General features: G+C 53.5%; 2 protein-coding genes across 8 annotated transcripts in view; one reads left to right on the forward strand and one right to left on the reverse strand.

Annotated features, from left to right (window-relative positions):
• Positions 1 to 13,382, reverse strand: part of CEP104 (centrosomal protein 104) — a 70,923-nt gene extending 57,541 nt beyond the window's left edge. Inside the window, exon 1 of one of the 5 annotated variants that reach the window (XM_077250309.1) lies at positions 13,022 to 13,382. Coding sequence is in view for 1 of the 5 variants with exons in the window: in XM_077250308.1 (XP_077106423.1) it covers positions 13,193 to 13,213 (21 nt within the window). In the remaining 4 variants the exon portion in view is untranslated. Of the gene's footprint in view, positions 1 to 11,209; positions 11,231 to 13,021 lie in introns of those variants that run through there. The other 4 variants (XM_077250310.1, XM_077250308.1, XM_077250311.1 and 1 more) reach the window with 4 other exon arrangements.
• The window catches only part of DFFB (DNA fragmentation factor subunit beta), a 35,780-nt gene continuing 32,613 nt past the window's right edge, over positions 13,357 to 16,523 (forward strand). For all 3 annotated transcript variants that reach the window (XR_013213227.1, XR_013213228.1, XM_077250313.1), the window contains exons 1-2: positions 13,357 to 13,608; positions 15,511 to 15,637. Coding sequence is in view for 1 of the 3 variants with exons in the window: in XM_077250313.1 (XP_077106428.1) it covers positions 13,495 to 13,608; positions 15,511 to 15,637 (241 nt within the window). In the remaining 2 variants the exon portion in view is untranslated. The remainder of the gene's footprint in view (positions 13,609 to 15,510; positions 15,638 to 16,523) is intronic.

Genomic DNA, 16,523 nt, shown 5'->3' on the forward strand with positions numbered 1-16,523 from the left:
ACACAAAAGATTAACTCCTCCCCTGCAGTATACACCCACAGGCTGGACAATCCAGAGCCAGTTCGGTAACAAAGCAGTAGGAGTAAGCCAGTTAACAAACAGAAAACATGTCATAGTCAAAACACAGACTGAAAAGAACAATTGAGCCAACTAGGCTAACAGGGAGGGTGCTGTGTCCCCCAATGATGACTCGGAGAAAAAGATTTTACGGTGAGTACACAAAAATCTCCTTTTCTCCTACGTATCATTGGGGGACACAGGACGAATGGGACGTCCCAAAGCAGTCCCTGGGTGGGTCACCAGAAGTTATAAATGCTGAGCGAGCCTACAAACTACAGATGAGACACAGCCGCTTGTAGGATTCGCCTACCGACGGAAGCGTCTGCCGAAGCCTGAAAGTGCACCTGGTAGTGCTTCGTGAACGTATGTAGACTGGACCATGTAGCAGCCTTGCAGACCTGTGCTGCCGATGCCTGGTGCCGGATGGCCCAGGACGCGCCGACTGACCGGGTAGAATGAGCCTTGATCCCCGGAGGTGCGGCGTGACCCTTGACACGGTAGGACTCTTGGATGGCGGAACGAATCCACTTGGCAATGGAGGCCTTGGAAGCGGGTAGTCCCTTCCGTGGCCCCTTCGGAAGAACGAACAAGGCGTCTGACCTACGGAGAGACGCAGTCCTGGAGACGTAATGTCTGAGACCCCTCACTAAGTCCAGAGTGTGGAGCGCCCTTTCCGTGCGGTGGGAAGGAGCAGGGCACAGTGAGGGAAGGACAATCTCCTCATTAAGATGGAAGGAGGAAACGACCTTCGGAAGAAAAGTCGGACATGTCCGCAGAACCACCTTGTCCTGGTGGAACACGAGGAAAGGAGGTCGGCACGACAGAGCTGGCAGCTCAGAGACACGTCTAATAGACGTGACAGCCACGAGGAAGGCAATCTTCCAAGACAAGAACAGCAAAGACACTTCATGCAAGGGCTCAAAGGGGGGCTCTTGAAGAGCACAGAGAACTAGGTTCAGGTCCCATGGTTCCAAGGGCATCTTGTAAGGCGGAGCCATATGAGAAACACCCTGGATGAAGGTCCTGACCTGCAATCTGTTTGCAATCTTTCTCTGAAAAAGAACCGAGAGAGCAGAAATTTGGCCCTTAAGAGAGCTGAGAGCAAGACCCAAGTCTACGCCTGATTGGAGGAATTCCAAAATGTGAGGGATAGAAAAACGGAGGGGGAAACGTCCCCGCTTCCTGCACCAGGCGAAGTATGCCTTCCAGGCGCGGTGGTAGATGCGCATAGAAGAAGGCTTGCGTGCGCGGAGCATGGTAGATATCACCGTCTGGGGCAACCCCTTCTGCCTCAGTACCCAGGACTCAACGGCCACACCGTTAAACACAGGGCCTCTGAGTTCGGGTGGTAAATGGGCCCTTGAGACAGGAGGTCTGCGCGACTCGGCAGCCTCCAAGGTACGTCTGAGACCAGTTGAACCATCTCGGCATACCATGTCCTGCGCGGCCAGTCCGGAGCGATGAGAAGTACTGGGATCCGTTCTGCCTTGATCTTCCTGATCACCTTTGTCAGAAGAGGAATTGGGGGAAAGATGTATGGGAGTCTGAAACCCTGCCATGAGAGGACGAGAGCGTCGGCTCCGAAGGCTGAGGGGTCGTGAGACCTGGCCATGAAGACGGGAACCTGGCAATTGAGGCGAGATGCCATTAGGTCCACGTCCGGGGTCCCCCATCGAGAGCATATCTGGTGAAAGATTGCGGGATGGAGAGACCACTCTCCGGGATCGAGGCTGTGGCGACTGAGAAAGTCCGCTTCCCAGTTTTCCACGCCTGGGATAAAAACTGCTGAGAGTATGGAATGATGTGTCTCGGCCCAGCGGAGAATTAGCGTCACCTCGACCATGGCCGCCTTGCTGCGAGTGCCCCCTTGGCGGTTGATGTAGGCTACCGCAGTGGCGTTGTCGGACTGGACTCTGACCGCACGGCCGGAGAGGAACGGCTGAAAATGATGGAGAGCCAGTCTGATTGCCCGAATCTCTAGGATATTGATGGGCAGCTGGGACTCCTGCGGAGACCAGCGACCCTGAGTCGAGTGGCGCTGGAACACTGCACCCCAGCCGAAGAGACTGGCGTCCGTTGTGACAACCAGCCAGTGCACCGGAAGGAAAGACTTCCCCCGAGTCAGGGAGGACCTCTTGGTCCACCACCTGAGGGACTGTCTGATTGGGCGAGAGAGAAGGAGACGGCGGTCGAGCGAGGCGGGATTCCTGTCCCATACTGCCAGAATGGCGTGTTGTAAGGGACGGAGGTGAAAAACCGCAAAGGGCACTGCCTCCATTGCCGCCACCATCCTGCCGAGTACCCTCATGGAGAAGCGTAGGGAGTGAGAGCGAGGTTGAGTAAGCTTCCGGACTTCTCTCTGAAGAGTGGATACCTTTTCCGGAGGCAAAAGTACTAGACCCTGAGAGGAGTCTAAGATCATTCCCAGGTAGGATATGGTTTGGGCCGGGACTGGGGAAGATTTTTTGAAATTGATTTTCCAGCCCAGGCGTAAAAAGGTATTTATAGTGACGTCTACCGCTTCTGAACAGGACCGGAAAGAGGGGCCTTTTATGAGGATGTCGTCCAAGTAGGGCAACACCACTATGCCTCGAGCATGTAGAATGGCCACGGCAGCTGCCATGACCTTGGTGAACACCCGAGGAGCAGTGGCCAGCCCGAAAGGTAGGGCGACAAACTGAAAATGGTGCCCCTGGACCGCGAAGCGGAGGAAGCGCTGATGAGACGGTAGGATGGGAATGTGCAAGTAAGCGTCTTGAACATCTAGAGATGCAAGGAACTCGCCCTCTTCCAGAGAGGCAATTACCGAGCGGAGGGACTCCATACGGAATTGACGTACACGGACGTACTTGTTGAGGAGCTTGAGGTCCAATATTGGACGTACTGAGCCGTCCTTCTTTGGTACAATGAAAAGATTGGAATAGAAACCTTGGTACCTCTCGTTCTGAGGTACCGGGATGATGACCCCGTCTTCCCATAGCGATCTTATGGCCTGAAAATACTGACGGACCCTTGCTCTGGGAGGAGGGGACTGGAAGAAACGAGATGGGGGAAGAGAGACAAACTCTATCTTGTAACCGAAGGATACCAGTTCGCGGACCCATCGGTCGGGAACTACCGAGAGCCACGCGTCCCGAAAGAAGAGTAGGCGGCCGCCAACTCTGTCGGTGTCCTTTGGCGTCTGCCAAGAGTCATTGAGGTGGAGACCTGTTAGGTCTGGGCCCCCTGGACCCCTGTTGTCTGGGTCTGCCTCTCCAAGAGGGAGAAGGTTTGTAAGATGGCTGGGAGGTTCTGTCCTTGCGCTGACCTCTCCCGGCGCCGGGTGGCGCGGAGGGAGGATTGGACCAATTGGAGCCGAAACGGAAATATCGGCCTCGTCCCTGTTGGTTGCGAAAGGGGCGAAAGGTCCGTTGCTGGGGAAGGAATTTGCTCTTTCCCCCTGTGGAGTCTGCGATTATTTTATCTAGTTTGTCCCCAAAAAGGCGTTCGCCCTGGTATGGAAGGGACGTGAGAGATTTTTTGGATCCTGAGTCCGCTTTCCAGTCCCTGAGCCAAAGGGATCTGCGGATCGTGACAGCATTGGCCGCTGCCTGTGAGGCACAGTTGGCCGCGTCTAAGGATGCGGAAACTACAAAGTCCCCCGCTCTGGCAATCTGAGTGGCCAGGTGTGAAACCTCGGGGGGTAAGTCGGCGTGTAGTGCTGTAGAGGCTAAAGACTCGGCCCAATGGGTCATGGTTTTTGCAACCCATGTGGCGGCAAAAGAAGGGAAGAGAGAAGCCGAGGAAGCTTCAAAAGCCGAGCGAGCCATCTGGTCAATTTGTCTATCAGTGGGATGCTTGATGGACGCGCCCTCGGAGGAGGATAGAACCGCCTTGGTGGCTAGCCGCGACACTGGCGGGTCCACGGAGGGTGACTGAGACCACTCCTTAGCAAGGTCCTGAGCAAACGGATACTTCAATTGCATAGCCTTCTGACCTGAGAAGCGTTTATCCGGACGGACTCTGTGGAGATCGACAATGTCCTTGAATTGAGGATGCGTAGGAAAAAATCTATGAGCCTTTGTGGTTCGCCCGAATGACACGGGATGAACCGCCTTGGACGGGGTTTCCTCCTCTAACTGTAGCGTCTGACTTACCGAGTTTATGAGAGAATCTAGGGTCTCTTGGTCGTGACGATACTCTGGGGAACAGGACATGCTGGATGCGTCGTCCAGAAAGGATTCCCTGCTATGAGCTGGGGATGAGTGACGAGAGACTTCGCTCTCTGAGCCGGAGGGCTGATCACGGACCGGAGATATTACCCTGGACTTCTTTCTAGATGAGAGAGGGCTTCTGGAAACGGAACGACCTCTAGGCCGAGAGGGGTTTTTAGGCCGCGTTACATCATCCGTGGAAGCGCCCTGGGTAAGGGACGGGTCACGGAGGGACTGTATCGTCCTTTCCAAGGATGCCACAGATCGAGCGAGGGAGGACGCCCATGCGGGGGTACTAGGCTCACTACATTCCGGGTCAGAGGCCGGAGTATCCTGTGCCGCAGACATTTCGCAGGCGGAGCACAGCGGGGTAGAGTGACCTCGGGGCAGAGATACCTTGCAGGAGGTGCACACAGCAAAAATAACAGAGTGGGTCTTTCCAGTCCGTTTTTGCCTAGACTGTGACATCTTTGCCATAAAGTGAGCGTACTGGCAGGGGAAGAGACAATCCTAATGAGTGCGTCTCACCAAGTTCCGCGGTGCTTGGCAGAGAGATCCTGAAGTCCTGTGCGCTGTGGTGCTGCAGAGCCGCCAGCGCACTTCCTGGTCCAAGATGGCCGCCGAGATGTGAGAAGGGCGCTTCTCGGGAACGAGAAGTGCCCAGAGAGGGAGAGAGAGAGGGAGGGGGGCGTGTCATGGGCGGGCGGTGGATTCCCTGCTATGCGCGTCGGAACGCTGCCATATTCCCTGCTATGTGCCACAGAATGTCCGTGGTGGAATCCGGACCAGGGACGGTAAACAGTGCCACCGCCCTAACAGAGCGCCGAATTGCCCGTGCTCCGCGGCTGCAGCGCCGCATTAGAAAGTGGATCCCTGAACGGGCGGTCCCCTGTCAGCTGGTCGGCCCCCGCACTTACCTTGTGCGATGGGGCCGATGCTCCATCCACCTTCACCTTAGTAGGGAGAGGGTGGAGAGCTTCTGCCGCCGTGCAACATCCGCTATGTTCAGTGGTGGTGCAGTGGGCGGCTGCACGGACGCCATGGTAATCTGTCCGGCTGTGCCCTGGCTCCAGGAAACTTAGGTGGATGATTAGTCCCCGTGGTCGCCTGACAGGGAGGGAGGGAGATCGGAACGCTAGGGAACCGTCGCCACACTGGAAAGTGAGCCAGGGCTGGCATCCATCGTCGCGGGAAAGGATACAGGAGGAACGCTCCATGTACTTGCCCGTTGTTGGTGCGGGAGAGATCAGAGCTGAAAATTTGCCTGTCGCTCCCTTCCGTTAAAAACAAAAATTGGTGGGGTCCTGAGGACCCAAGTGCCTCCTGAGACACTAAGTAAGAACTGGCTCTGGATTGTCCAGCCTGTGGGTGTATACTGCAGGGGAGGAGTTAATCTTTTGTGTGTGTTTAACTTAGTGTCCTCCTGGTGGCAGCAGCATAACACCCATTCGTCCTGTGTCCCCCAATGATACGTAGGAGAAAAGAAACTGGACAAAGAGAGAAGGAGAGGAAAGGAGACACAAGGAGGGTAAGAAGGATAAAAGCAGAGGATGAAGCGTAGAGCGGAGGAGACACAAGGAGGGTAAGAAGGATAAAAGCAGAGGACAAAGCGTAGAGCGGAGGAGAAACAAGGAGGGTAAGAAGGACAAAAGCAGAGGACAAAGCGTAGAGCGGAGGAGACACAAGGAGGGTAAGAAGGATAAAAGCAGAGGACGGAGCGTAGAGCGGAGGAGACACAAGGAGGGTAAGAAGGATAAAAGCAGAGGATGAAGCGTAGAGCGGAGGAGACACAAGGAGGGTAAGAAGGATAAAAGCAGAGGACGGCGCATAGAGCGGAGGAGACACAAGGAAGGTAAGAAGGATAAAAGCAGAGGACGGAGCGTAGAGCGGAGGAGACACAAGGAGGGTAAGAAGGATAAAAGCAGAGGACGGAGCGTAGAGCGGAGGAGAAACAAGGAGGGTAAGAAGGATAAAAGCAGAGGACGGCGCATAGAGCGGAGGAGACACAAGGAAGGTAAGAAGGATAAAAGCAGAGGACGGAGCGTAGAGCGGAGGAGACACGAGGGTAAGAAGGATAAAAGCAGAGGACGGAGCGTAGAGCGGAGGAGACACAAGGAGGGTAAGAAGGATAAAAGCAGAGGATGAAGCGTAGAGCGGAGGAGACACAAGGAGGGTAAGAAGGATAAAAGCAGAGGACGGCGCATAGAGCGGAGGAGACACAAGGAAGGTAAGAAGGATAAAAGCAGAGGATGGCGCGTAGAGCGGAGGAGACACAAGGAGGGTAAGAAGGATAAAAGCAGAGGATGAAGCGTAGAGCGGAGGAGACACAAGGAGGGTAAGAAGGATAAAAGCAGAGGATGAAGCGTAGAGCGGAGGAGACACAAGGAGGGTAAGAAGGATAAAAGCAGAGGACGGCGCATAGAGCGGAGGAGACACAAGGAAGGTAAGAAGGATAAAAGCAGAGGATGGCGCGTAGAGCGGAGGAGACACAAGGAGGGTAAGAAGGATAAAAGCAGAGGATGAAGCGAAGAGCGGAGGAGACAAGGAGGGTAAGAAGGATAAAAGCAGAGGACAAAGCGTAGAGCGGAGGAGAAACAAGGAAGGTAAGAAGGATAAAAGCAGAGGACAAAGCGTAGAGCGGAGGAGACACAAGGAGGGTAAGGATAAAAGCAGAGGACGGAGCGTAGAGCGGAGGAGACACAAGGAGGGTAAGGATAAGAGCAGAGGACGGAGCGTAGAGCGGAGGAGACAAGGAGGGTAAGAAGGATAAAAGCAGAGGACGGAGCGTAGAGCGGAGGAGACACAAGGAGGGTAAGAAGGATAAAAGCAGAGGACGGAGCGTAGAGCGGAGGAGACACAAGGAGGGTAAGAAGGATAAAAGCAGAGGATGAAGCGTAGAGCGGAGGAGACACAAGGAGGGTAAGAAGGATAAAAGCAGAGGACGGCGCATAGAGCGGAGGAGACACAAGGAAGGTAAGAAGGATAAAAGCAGAGGATGGCGCGTAGAGCGGAGGAGACACAAGGAGGGTAAGAAGGATAAAAGCAGAGGACGGCGCATAGAGCGGAGGAGACACAAGGAAGGTAAGAAGGATAAAAGCAGAGGATGGCGTGTAGAGCGGAGGAGACACAAGGAGGGTAAGAAGGATAAAAGCAGAGGATGAAGCGTAGAGCGGAGGAGACACAAGGAGGGTAAGAAGGATAAAAGCAGAGGATGAAGCGTAGAGCGGAGGAGACACAAGGAGGGTAAGAAGGATAAAAGCAGAGGACGGCGCATAGAGCGGAGGAGACACAAGGAAGGTAAGAAGGATAAAAGCAGAGGATGGCGCGTAGAGCGGAGGAGACACAAGGAGGGTAAGAAGGATAAAAGCAGAGGATGAAGCGAAGAGCGGAGGAGACAAGGAGGGTAAGAAGGATAAAAGCAGAGGACAAAGCGTAGAGCGGAGGAGAAACAAGGAAGGTAAGAAGGATAAAAGCAGAGGACAAAGCGTAGAGCGGAGGAGACACAAGGAGGGTAAGGATAAAAGCAGAGGACGGAGCGTAGAGAGGAGGAGACACAAGGAGGGTAAGAAGGATAAAAGCAGAGGGTGAAGTGTAGAGCGGAGGAGACAAGGAGGGTAAGGAGGATAAAAGCAGAGGATGAAGCGTAGAGCGGAGGAGACACAAGGAGGGTAAGAAGGATAAAAGCAGAGGGTGAAGTGTAGAGCGGAGGAGACAAGGAGGGTAAGGAGGATAAAAGCAGAGGATGAAGCGTAGAGCGGAGGAGACACAAGGAGGGTAAGAAGGATAAAAGCAGACGAAGCGTAGAGCGGAGGAGACACAAGGAGGGTAAGAAGGATAAAAGCAGAGGATGAAGCGTAGTGCGGAGGAGACAAGGAGGGTAAGAAGGATAAAAGCAGAGGATGAAGCGTAGAGCGGAGGAGACACAAGGAGGGTAAGAAGGATAAAAGCAGAGGATGAAGCGTAGAGCGGAGGAGACAAGGAGGGTAAGAAGGATAAAAGCAGAGGATGAAGCGTAGAGCGGAGGAGACAAGGAGGGTAAGAAGGATAAAAGCAGAGGATGAAGAGTAGAGCGGAGGAGACACAAGGAGGGTAAGAAGGATAAAAGCAGACGATGAAGCGTAGAGCGGAGGAGACACAAGGAGGGTAAGAAGGATAAAAGCAGACGATGAAGCGTAGAGCGGAGGAGACACAAGGAGGGTAAGAAGGATAAAAGCAGAGGACGGCGCGTAGAGCGGAGGAGACACAAGGAGGGTAAGAAGGATAAAAGCAGAGGACGGCGCGTAGAGCGGAGGAGACACAAGGAGGGTAAGAAGGATAAAAGCAGAGGATGAAGCGTAGAGCGGAGGAGACACAAGGAAGGTAAGAAGGATAAAAGCAGAGGACAAAGCGTAGAGCGGAGGAGACACAAGGAGGGTAAGGATAAAAGCAGAGGACGGAGCGTAGAGCGGAGGAGACACAAGGAGGGTAAGGATAAAAGCAGAGGACGGAGCGTAGAGCGGAGGAGACACAAGGAGGGTAAGAAGGATAAAAGCAGAGGGTGAAGTGTAGAGCGGAGGAGACAAGGAGGGTAAGAAGGATAAAAGCAGAGGATGAAGCGTAGAGCGGAGGAGACAAGGAGGGTAAGAAGGATAAAAGCAGAGGATGAAGCGTAGAGCGGAGGAGACAAGGAGGGTAAGAAGGATAAAAGCAGAGGATGAAGCGTAGAGCGGAGGAGACAAGGAGGGTAAGAAGGATAAAAGCAGAGGATGAAGCGTAGAGCGGAGGAGACACAAGGAGGGTAAGAAGGATAAAAGCAGACGAAGCGTAGAGCGGAGGAGACACAAGGAGGGTAAGAAGGATAAAAGCAGAGGACGGAGCGTAGAGCGGAGGAGACACAAGGAGGGTAAGAAGGATAAAAGCAGAGGGTGAAGTGTAGAGCGGAGGAGACAAGGAGGGTAAGAAGGATAAAAGCAGAGGATGAAGCGTAGAGCGGAGGAGACAAGGAGGGTAAGAAGGATAAAAGCAGAGGATGAAGCGTAGAGCGGAGGAGACAAGGAGGGTAAGAAGGATAAAAGCAGAGGATGAAGCGTAGAGCGGAGGAGACAAGGAGGGTAAGAAGGATAAAAGCAGAGGATGAAGAGTAGAGCGGAGGAGACACAAGGAGGGTAAGAAGGATAAAAGCAGACGATGAAGCGTAGAGCGGAGGAGACACAAGGAGGGTAAGAAGGATAAAAGCAGACGAAGCGTAGAGCGGAGGAGACACAAGGAGGGTAAGAAGGATAAAAGCAGAGGATGAAGCGTAGAGCGGAGGAGACAAGGAGGGTAAGAAGGATAAAAGCAGAGGATGAAGCGTAGAGCGGAGGAGACACAAGGAGGGTAAGAAGGATAAAAGCAGACGAAGCGTAGAGCGGAGGAGACACAAGGAGGGTAAGAAGGATAAAAGCAGAGGATGAAGCGTAGAGCGGAGGAGACAAGGAGGGTAAGAAGGATAAAAGCAGAGGATGAAGCGTAGAGCGGAGGAGACAAGGAGGGTAAGAAGGATAAAAGCAGAGGATGAAGAGTAGAGCGGAGGAGACAAGGAGGGTAAGAAGGATAAAAGCAGAGGATGAAGCGTAGAGCGGAGGAGACACAAGGAGGGTAAGAAGGATAAAAGCAGACGATGAAGTGTAGAGCGGAGGTGACACAAGGAGGGTAAGAAGGATAAAAGCAGAGATAAAGGGTAGAGCGGAGGAGACACAAGGACGGTAAGAAGGATAAAAGCAGAGGATGAAGCGTAGAGCGGAGGAGACACAAGGAGGGTAAGAAGGATAAAAGCAGAGGATGAAGAATAGAGCGGAGGAGACAAGGAGGGTAAGAAGGATAAAAGCAGAGGATGAAGCGTAGAGCGGAGGAGACACAAGGAGGGTAAGAAGGATAAAAGCAAAAGACGGAGTGTAGAGACGAGGAAACACAAGGAGGGTAAGAAGGATAAAAGCAGAGGATGAAGTGTAGAGCGGAGGAGACACAAGGAGGGTAAGAAGGATAAAAGCAGAGGACTGCGCGTTGAACGGAGGAGACACAAGGAAGGTAAGAAGGACAAAAGCAGAGGATGAAGCGTTGAGCGGAGGAGACACAAGGAGGGTATGATGTATAAAAGCAGAAGACAGCAAGCAGACGAGAGCAGAGACAAGGAGGGTAAGAAGAAAAAAAAGCAGAGGACAGAGAAGAGGAATGGAGGAGACACATGGAGGGTAAGGATAAAAGCAGAGGACGGCGCGCAGAGCGGATGAGAGGAGACACAAGGAGGGAAGGACGGATAAAAACCGAGGACAGCGGGGACTCAAGATGGAAAAAAGAACAAGTCCTAAGATTACAGCACCGGCACTCACCACATTAAGGTCCTATCAGTGCTACCATGAGAGTACCGCCACTTATTACTGGAGTGACGGGACTCGTGTAGTATAAGAGTACCGCCACTTATACTAAACGAGTCTCGTCACTCCAGTAATGGTAGTGCCGCCACTTATACTACACACGTTCCGTCACTCCAGTAATGAGAGTACCGCCACTTATACTACACACGTCCCGTCACTCCAGTAATGAGAGTACCGGCACTTATACTACACAAGTCCCATCACTCCAGTAATGAGAGTACCGGCACTTATACTACACAAGTCCCATCACTCCAGTAATGAGAGTACCGGCACTTATACTACACAAGTCCCATCACTCCAGTAATGAGAGTACCGCCACTTATACTACACAAGTCCCGTCACTCCAGTAATGAGAGTACCGGCACTTATACTACACACGTCCCGTCACTCCAGTAATGAGAGTACCGGCACTTATACTACACACGTCCCGTCACTCCAGTAATGAGAGTACCGGCACTACTCCTCCTAGCCGTGTCCTGGGATGACAGATCCACCATATAAAAGACATCTGCAGTGTCCTGCACGCCATCATCACACAATATACAGTGCAAAAAGCGGCTGTACCTCAGGTTCTACCTCCGGGTGACGCTCCGGCTGCACCTCGGGGTGACGCTCCGGCTGCACCTCGGGGTGACGCTCCGGCTGCACCTCGGGGTGACGCTCCGGCTGCACCTCGGGGTGACGCTCCGGCTGCACCTCGAAGTGTCGCTCCGGCTGCACCTCGGGGTGACGCTCCGGCTGCACCTCGGGGTGACGCTCCGGCTGTACCTCGGGGTGACGCTCCGGCTGTACCTCGGGGTGACGCTCAGGCTGCACCTCGGGGTGACGCTCAGGCTGTACCTCGGGGTGACGCTCAGGCTGCACCTCGGGGTGACGCTCCGGCTGCACCTCGGGGTGACGCTCCGGCTGTACCTCGGGGTGACGCTCAGGCTGCACCTCGGGGTGACGCTCAGGCTGCACCTCGGGGTGACGCTCCGGCTGCACCTCGGGGTGACGCTCAGGCTGCACCTCGGGGTGACGCTCAGGCTGCACCTCGGGGTGACGCTCAGGCTGCACCTCGGGGTGACGCTCAGGCTGCACCTCGGGGTGACGTTCAGGCTGCACCTCGGGGTGACGCTCCGGCTGCACCTCGGGGTGACGCTCAGGCTGCACCTCGGGGTGACGCTCCGGCTGCACCTCGAAGTGTCGCTCAGGCTGGACCTCGGGGTGACGCTCAGGCTGCACCTCGGGGTGTCGCTCAGGCTGCACCTCGGGGTGACGCTCCGGCTGCACCTCGGGGTGACGCTCCGGCTGCACCTCGGGGTGACGCTCCGGCTGGACCTCGGGGTGACGCTCAGGCTGGACCTCGGGGTGACGCTCAGGCTGCACCTCGGGGTGACGCTCAGGCTGCACCTCGGGGTGACGCTCAGGCTGCACCTCGGGGTGACGCTCAGGCTGCACCTCGGGGTGACGCTCAGGCTGCACCTCGGGGTGACGCTCAGGCTGCACCTCGGGGTGACGCTCAGGCTGCACCTCGGGGTGACGCTCCGGCTGCACCTCGGGGTGACGCTCCGGCTGTACCTCGGGGTGACGCTCCGGCTGTACCTCGGGGTGACGCTCAGGCTGCACCTCGGGGTGACGCTCAGGCTGTACCTCGGGGTGACGCTCCGGCTGCACCTCGGGGTGACGCTCCGGCTGCACCTCGGGGTGACGCTCCGGCTGTACCTCGGGGTGACGCTCAGGCTGCACCTCGGGGTGACGCTCAGGCTGCACCTCGGGGTGACGCTCCGGCTGCACCTCGGGGTGACGCTCAGGCTGCACCTCGGGGTGACGCTCCGGCTGCACCTCGGGGTGACGCTCAGGCTGCACCTCGGGGTGACGCTCAGGCTGCACCTCGGGGTGACGTTCAGGCTGCACCTCGGGGTGACGCTCCGGCTGCACCTCGGGGTGACGCTCAGGCTGCACCTCGGGGTGACGCTCCGGCTGCACCTCGAAGTGTCGCTCAGGCTGGACCTCGGGGTGACGCTCAGGCTGCACCTCGGGGTGTCGCTCAGGCTGCACCTCGGGGTGACGCTCCGGCTGCACCTCGGGGTGACGCTCCGGCTGCACCTCGGGGTGACGCTCCGGCTGCACCTCGGGGTGACGCTCCGGCTGGACCTCGGGGTGACGCTCCGGCTGGACCTCGGGGTGACGCTCAGGCTGGACCTCGGGGTGACGCTCAGGCTGGACCTCGGGGTGACGCTCAGGCTGCACCTCGGGGTGACGCTCAGGCTGCACCTCGGGGTGACGCTCAGGCTGCACCTCAGGGTGACGCTCAGGCTGCACCTCGGGGTGACGCTCAGGCTGGACCTCGGGGTGACGCTCAGGCTGGACCTCGGGGTGACGCTCAGGATGTACCTTGGGGTGAAGCTCAGGCTGTACCTCTGGGTGTGTACCTCAGGCTGCTCCTCCGGGCACCACACAGGGCGGCAGCACAATATCAGCAATCAGTAATGTCCTCCTCTCTGTTTCCAGACTTCCCCCAGGCTCAGCACAGAGAAGGCCCCATAACAGTAGCTGACAGCCCACCCAGAACTGCTCCCAGGACATCACCCGCCGGGCGGCACATCAGTTCCGGCTGCTATATCCCCGTAGTCATCTCCATAACCACCGCTTGATGACAACAGTTTCCAACCTCAAGGGATTCTGGGAGATGTAGTTCACTGGAGAAGCCCATATTGACGTGTACGCATGCGTGAACTCTAGATTTAGATAGTGCGCATGCGTTTGAGGATAGCCTAGGAAGCGATGTATTCTTCGCTCGACCGTCTGATTAGGAGGCGCATGCGCGATAGGAAGTTGTACCCCAATGTGCAGTGTAGTAGGAGGCAATGGGGAAGCGCATGAAGTATTTTAAAATAAGGACAGTGACAGGGACTGAGAAGTATGGGATCGGCTGCAGTAACATGGGGGAGCTCAGAAAGAAAGGCTGTGCCAAGTTCAAGGTACAGCACTGTGTATGTAATGTGTGTATTGCATGTATGTAATGTGTGTATATATGTATTACATGCGTATGTGTAGTGTATAATGTGTGTATATATGTATTACATGCGTATGTGTAGCGTATAATGTGTGTATATATGTATTACATGCGTATGTGTAGTGTATAATGTGTGTATATATGTATTACATGTGTGTGTATGTTATATATCTATAATATATATGTATATTCCTATTTGTGTAATAGTATTACAGGTCGTTATGTATTCTGTGTGTTTATATGTGTATTATGTTGTGCATCTAATGTGTGTATGTTTAGTATATCAGTATAATCTGTGTATGTATTATATATCTATAATATGTGTGTATTTGCATATGTATTATGTGTGTTTATGTTGTGTATATATGTGTCTGTGGATTATATTTCTATAATATGTGTGTATATGTATGTATAATGTGTGTATATATGTCTTGTCATGTATGAATTGTGCGTATTTGTAAAGTATGTTTTATATGTGTGTTTATGTTGTGTATGTATTATATATGTGTGTATATATGAATAACATGTATATCAGCTCTGTACATCTCGGTGGGGTTGTTACAGCACTTGCATGGATCTCTTTATACCCCATGTGCCGCAGGTGCATATATATATATATATATATATATTTATTTATTTTTTTCTGTTATGAGTATATATCTCATATTATATGTAATATATTGTGTATCGCTGCTCTGTACCATCTAGTGTACAGTTTGCAGCATATTTACAATTTATACCTGTTGTGCGCTGGGAGGAATAGACTGGGAGAATCTAAGACTCGCCTCTTAAAATTCCCATATCCCCGGCTGAGTACCCCTGTTCCTCACTCCTTTCCTGCTCTCTGGTGTTACCCACGGTTTAGCCCCGGCACAACCCCTTTAAGATAGGTAAACCCTGTCATCTATCTCAGTCCATAAATCAAGGCTGGAATCCCATGCTGACTGTGTAGGGGTCTGCACACTATGGCCCTGGGCTGTGGGGAACCTACTAGCCCCATTGGGCTCTGATGACCCTCGGGCCCCAGTTCCTCATTGCTGTTTCCTCATGTGTTGGCTTAGGCTAGGGTCACATTGCGTTTATGTCTGAGCGCTAACGGACAGCGTTGCACGGGGAAATTAACGCCGTGCACCGCGTCCGTTAGCGCTCCCATTGCCCGCAATGTTAAAGCGCATTGCTAGCGCGTGTCATTTTCGGCACGCGCTAGCGATGTGCCGGTCTTTTGTAGCGCGCCTCGGACGCTGCTTGCAGCGTCCGCGGCGCGCCCGAGGTCCGTTCCCCACTCTCGCAGATCGGGGATCTGCGCTAGCGGGGACGTTTAACGCGACCCCGAAATAGACATTGCGTTAGCGCAATCCGCTAGCGCTTAGCGCTAAACGGATTGCCCTAACGCAATGTGACCCTAGCCTTATTGGCAGTGCACAGATTGAGATCTCGGCTCGTCATGCGCTGACACCGCCAGGAGATCAATGTGCGCAGCGGGGACTCCTTGCCTTCCTTGCACCACCAGGACACCCCTTACTCCCATCTAGGGGCTCACAGCATCACCCCATTCCTGCCGCCGGCTTCCTGCAGTAGGGACCCCGCTCCACCGCTGCCACCTAGTAACCTACATTCAGACTATAAGACGCACCCCTATCTGAGGGGAAAAAAAGTGTGTCTTATAGTCCGAAAAATATGGTAATTTACTTTAAAAAGCGCTACCATCTAATTATTTATTCATCAACGGGAACTTGTCATGTAATGCCCAGCTCCTAGGGTATGAATGTTACATATGGACGTTCATTACAACCGGGAATGTTTTATAGCACATTTCTTTTCCTGATTTACAAATTCACTAATTTCTGACTTTTTGTCTTACTTGTAGCTGCCCCCTAAGACCACCCGGGTGTGTTTGTATGAAGACGGCACAGAATTAAGTGATGAATATCTGATGAGTCTCGCAGATCACACAGAGCTGGTCCTACTTTCTCCTGGACAGACTTGGGCGGGACGTGAGTATTTTACTTTTGCAGATGCTTAGGCTATGTCCCCCCTAGCTGACGGGTGCTGGGGGGGACAGCGAACGGCTCTTGGGTGTGCGGGGAGGTACAGCAGGCAGCTCCTGGGTGCGGTGATGGGGCGGATGACTTCTCTGAGGGGGTTATTTGGGAAGGCTGACCTCAGGCATGATGTTAGTAACGAGTCTGTTCCAATTATTAGCGTACATGCATCGTACCTCCTGGGCTTCATACGATTGCCCCGGCATGGTGCAGCAGTACCTCTTACGCTGTACAATCCCTTTAAGGGTACGTCCACATTTGCAACCGTCTGCATTGAAGAAGAAAAAAAAGCCGCTTTGCTCCTTGGCGGCATATATCAGACCTGTGTCCTTGTGGTTACAGATTACACTTTAGTATCTAAACCCTTTGTTTCTAGGTGTAAAATAGATTCACAACTAAACCCACATGGTTCTTCATTAATACAGTTAAGTCCATATATATTTGGACAGAGACAACATTTTTCTAATTTTGGTTATGGACATTACCACAATGAATTTTAAACAAAACCATTCAGATGCAGTTGAAGTTCAGACTTTCAGCTTTCATTTGAGGGTATCCACATTAAAATTGGATGAAGGGTTGAGGGCATGTTCACACTTTGCAGATTTTGCTGCGGATTTTTCCGCAGCGGATTTGGAAAAACCGCATTGAAAAACCGCTGCTGTTTTCGCTGCGGATTTTCCTGCGGTTTCTTCTGCGGATTCCTCTGCGGGTTTCCAACAGCACTTTCCTATTGGTGCATGTTGAAAACCGCTGCGGAATCCGCAGAAAGAAGTGACATGCTCCTTCTTTTTTTCCGCAGCAATTCCACGCGTTTTTTAAAGGGATTTTCCGCAAA

This window comes from Ranitomeya variabilis, chromosome 4 (assembly GCF_051348905.1).
Source record: "Ranitomeya variabilis isolate aRanVar5 chromosome 4, aRanVar5.hap1, whole genome shotgun sequence".
In the NCBI taxonomy this organism is placed as follows: domain Eukaryota; kingdom Metazoa; phylum Chordata; class Amphibia; order Anura; family Dendrobatidae; genus Ranitomeya; species Ranitomeya variabilis.